Source organism: Octodon degus, unplaced genomic scaffold (assembly GCF_000260255.1).
Source record: "Octodon degus isolate 3935 unplaced genomic scaffold, OctDeg1.0 scaffold00156, whole genome shotgun sequence".
Classification (NCBI taxonomy): Eukaryota; Metazoa; Chordata; class Mammalia; order Rodentia; family Octodontidae; genus Octodon; species Octodon degus.
Genome location: NW_004524732.1, coordinates 4,616,134 through 4,619,982, shown reverse-complemented (window position 1 = coordinate 4,619,982; position 3,849 = coordinate 4,616,134). Strand labels below are relative to the sequence as shown.

Here is a 3,849-nt window from a genome sequence, read left to right as displayed (position 1 = left end):
TAGCTGGACACATGGCCCTGCGCTCTGCCCTTTCCAGCTTGTGACCTTGGGCAAGTCACTAGCCTGTGGCTCTGTGACATCATCTGTAAAGTGGGAATCGTGGCACCTGATTTGCAGCCTTCCCTTCACTGAGCTGACAGCCGTAGCCTGTCTAAGGCCTTTGCCACCTTGATGACACATAACATAGAGGAGGGGGTTCTAAACTGCATCTGGCACCAGGGCTCTGGGACTCCCTGCCTCCTGGGCTGGAAGGTGTGGCACCTGCTGTCCACCACTCAGCCCACACTAGGCAAATGAGGTGATGTCAAAGCCTTGGCCTTGGCCCAGCCCCTGGACCTCCCCCTCTCCCTCCTGGCCTCAGCTCTGATTCACACTCACGGTCAGGCTGGCTGTGCCCAGAGGGAAGGTGAGAGGTGCAGAGTGGCGGCGGAGGGTGCTAGGTGCACCAGCTCTGGAGTGCGTCTCCTCGGGCTGCCAAGCTGCCCAACCTGGGCACAGGACTCTGTACCACCCGCCCTGCCTTTGATTTGCAGAGGTCCCAGAACTCATCTCCCTTCTTCCTGTGGACTCGCTGGTGGTCCCTCTGTCAGGTGCAGGGGCCAGGCTGGCCAGGCAGCCATGACTGATGAGAAGACCTTCCGCATCGGCTTCATCGTGCTGGGGCTCTTCCTGCTGTCCCTTGGCACGTTCCTCATGAGCCACGATCGGCCCCAGGTCTACGGCACCTTCTATGCCATGGGCAGTGTCATGGTGATCGGGGGTGTCATTTGGAGCCTGTGCCAGTGCTACCCCAAGGTAGGCAGCAGTGGGCAGGGCATGGCTGGGGCTGGCAGGGCCAGCATCTGTACCGGTGCCCAGTGACCAAGCCCTTGTCCTTCACCTGTCTTCTTGCCTTTTCCACTTCTTCTCTGCTCCCCACAGCTTGCATTCACCTGTCCATTCATCTCTCACCAGGATTGATTAGAAGTCCCTGGGTCCTGAGCGCTGAGCCAGCCGTTTTGGGGAGACACTGACCCCCCAATCCCTGTGCCCCATCAGAGTTGCTGCCCACTGAGCAGCTGCCAGGCGCTCCTGCATTCACCACATGCCATGCTGTCCTTGGCTGAGCTTTGGATATTTTTAAGATTCTGGTGCTGGGGGTCAAACCCAGGCTTTGCACGTGTCAGGGGCTCTACCACTGAGCTACACTCCCACCATTTTTATTTTATTTTGAGACAGGGTCTTGCTAAATTGTTCAGGCTGGCTAGGACGTTTTGATCCTGCTGCCTCAGCCTCCTGAATAGCTGAGATTGTAGGAGCTCACGCCACACCCCAGCCTTTGTGTTGCTGTCTGCAGTTCCATTTCACAGTGGAAAGTCTGAGACCTGGAAGGTGAGGTCCCTGGCTGAGTAGCAGAGTTTGTACTGGAGCTCAGCTGGGCCGGCTGCCACCACGGGGCCTCTGCTCCGGGAGGTTCAGGGAGGGTCCGGTGTCATCTCCATGGATGTGACCTCTGGATAATTTTGATGCTCTTGAGTCTTGCATGCTTCTAGCCTTGTGAGAGGTACGTGACGGGACGCACTGGCTTAGAAATTTTGTGTTCTGGTTCTGCTCTGTCCCAGACTCTAGGTGAATTTTGCCTTTCAGAGCCCGGTGTTTCATCAGGAAAATGGGCCCGAGTCTCTGGTGCAGAGGCCCACGGGTCATGATGACCCGGGAGGTGCTGTTTATGGGAGTGTGTGTGCATGCAGAGCGCTGTATTAGGAAGGGGCTGCTGCAGCTTCCCTGAGCCTCCCAATGACAACGCTGTTGCATGGAGCATTGGGAGGTGTAAAGCTCTCCTGCCTAGCGAGGTTGGGTGCCCCTTCCAAGGTCACACAGCTGGCCAAAGACACTCTGGAAGAGAAGCAGAGAGCTGTGGGTCTAGCTTGGCTTTCATCTCTACCTGCCTGGGAGGCTATGCTTGAACGCTTTCTCTCTCTGAGCCTCAGTTTCCTCAGCTGTGCAATGTGTGAGTGACGAGGAGATGGGGTGGACGGGGTTCTCTGAGGGCCTTGACGGGGCTCATGCCTGGGGCTCCAGGCTCAGGCACCTGGCCTGTGCTGCCACTGTGCTGAGGAACCAGAGGAGGGAGAGGCCCTGCCCCCTCCATGGTGCCCCAGGCTGTCGCTGTGCCTGAGCCGGGGCGGTCTGGGCTGGTTTGCAACCATTTGCCCAGCCACCGCCACCGTTTACAGTCAACTCTGTGTGAAGGCGCTGGGCAGAGGTTATAGGGAAGAGAGCCTGGAGGAAGCCATTGTGTCAGCTGCGTCACCACCTCCACTACCCCTATCCTCCTGCGTGGGGGCCAGGCCTGGGGCAGGGACCCCGGATTGCAGGAGACATCCCTCCTGCACCCCTCCCACTGGAGCTGGCTGTGTGCTGAGCAGTGACCAGTTGCAGTGCAGCAGGCTCTGTAGGGTATTAATGAGTAACTGTTGAGGGATCCTTGTGGCCATGCTCTCCGCAGCCCATGGGGGGTGCTCACCTCTTCACACCCCCTCACACCCCTGTATTCACAGCCACTCCTGAGACCCTGGTAGAACGAGCCACAGTCTTGCACTTTGCATGGCCCAGGGGGCCTTGGGCAGCTGGGGGGGGGACTTGGCACCATGCCTGGCACAGAGCAGAGGTAAAGACCATGTTGGGGTTGGCATGAGGTGGTATGTGTGTATGTGTGTGTGTCTCTGTGTGTGAGAGTCCAGGCCTGGCAAGGTCGCCCCCAATATGGATAGAAGCAGAGAGTGCTGTAACCGAAGACACCACACAAGCGAAGCCCCCAACCCTGCACAGCCTCACCTTCTCCCTACCTCTGAGTCCAGTATGGCCACAGGCCCTTCTGCCCAGGTTCAATTTCCCCAACTCTCAGACCCCACCCTTTGAAAACTTTGGTGAAGGGTTGGTGTGATAGCTCAGCAGACTAAGCACCTGCTTTGGCAAGCTCAGGGTCCAGGGTTCAATCTCCAGTCCTGCATGCCGCGTCAGTCCCACACCCTGGGCAAGCTGAGCCAGCAAATGAGTCCGGGTGTTGTGGTGCACGCCTGTAATCCCAGTGCTGGGGAGGCTGAAAACAGGAGGATCACTACAAGTCTGAGCTGCGCAGTGAGACCTTGTACCAAATATTAAAGTAAAAAAAAAAAAAAAAATTCCTTCCTTTGGTGAATGGGAGCTCTCTGGGTTGCATGCTGCATACCCACAAGGGAACCAGCATAGTGAATAGGATAGGAAGATGAGGGCTGCCCCACAGCAGCATGAATTCAGGTGGCCCTGTTGTGTGTCCAGAGCTGGTGAGGTCCCCCCTCTCCCTGGCCAAGCTACCTCCAGTGGGAGCCTGGTAGGGAAGAAGCTTCACAGAGAGGGTGAAGGGGACTCCTCCTCCCCTGGGCTGCTCAGTGCTCCAGACCCACCTGGGGGTCTCCTGCCAGGAGTGTCCAGGCCCCCACTGCTTCTGGAAAAGACTAAACTCATTTGAGGTTAGGGACTTTCTGTGGTCTGATCTCCCCTCCCCAGCTTCAGCTCTTCCTGTCCTCCTTAGAGCAAGGACTGTGTTCTAGGATGTTCCTGCCCTCCTCCTCCATCAGTGTTTCATGATGTGGATGATGGGGATTGGTGATGTATGAGGGAGGGATGGGAATAGGGCTGGAGGGGGTGTGGGGGTGATGGGCATGGTGGTGATGGGGATGGAGAGGATGGTGATGGAGGTGGTGGTGGTGGTGCTGATGGTGGTAATGGTGGTGCTGATGGTGGTGGTGGTGATGCTGATGGTGGTGATGGTGGTGCTGATGGTGGTGGTGGTGATGCTGATGGTGGTGATGGTGGTGCTGATGGTGG

At 57.5% G+C, this 3,849-nt stretch overlaps 1 protein-coding gene across 2 annotated transcripts in view; it reads left to right on the top strand.

Annotated features, from left to right (window-relative positions):
* Positions 1-377: 377 nt before the first annotated feature.
* Bsnd (barttin CLCNK type accessory beta subunit) overlaps positions 378-3,849 on the top strand; it is an 8,812-nt gene continuing 5,340 nt past the window's right edge. Inside the window, exons 1-2 of one of the 2 annotated variants that reach the window (XM_023702705.1) lie at positions 378-406; positions 534-795. In XM_023702705.1, coding sequence (XP_023558473.1) covers positions 619-795 — 177 coding nt within the window. In that variant the 5' untranslated portion in view covers positions 378-406; positions 534-618. The other variant, XM_004642596.2, reaches the window with a different exon arrangement.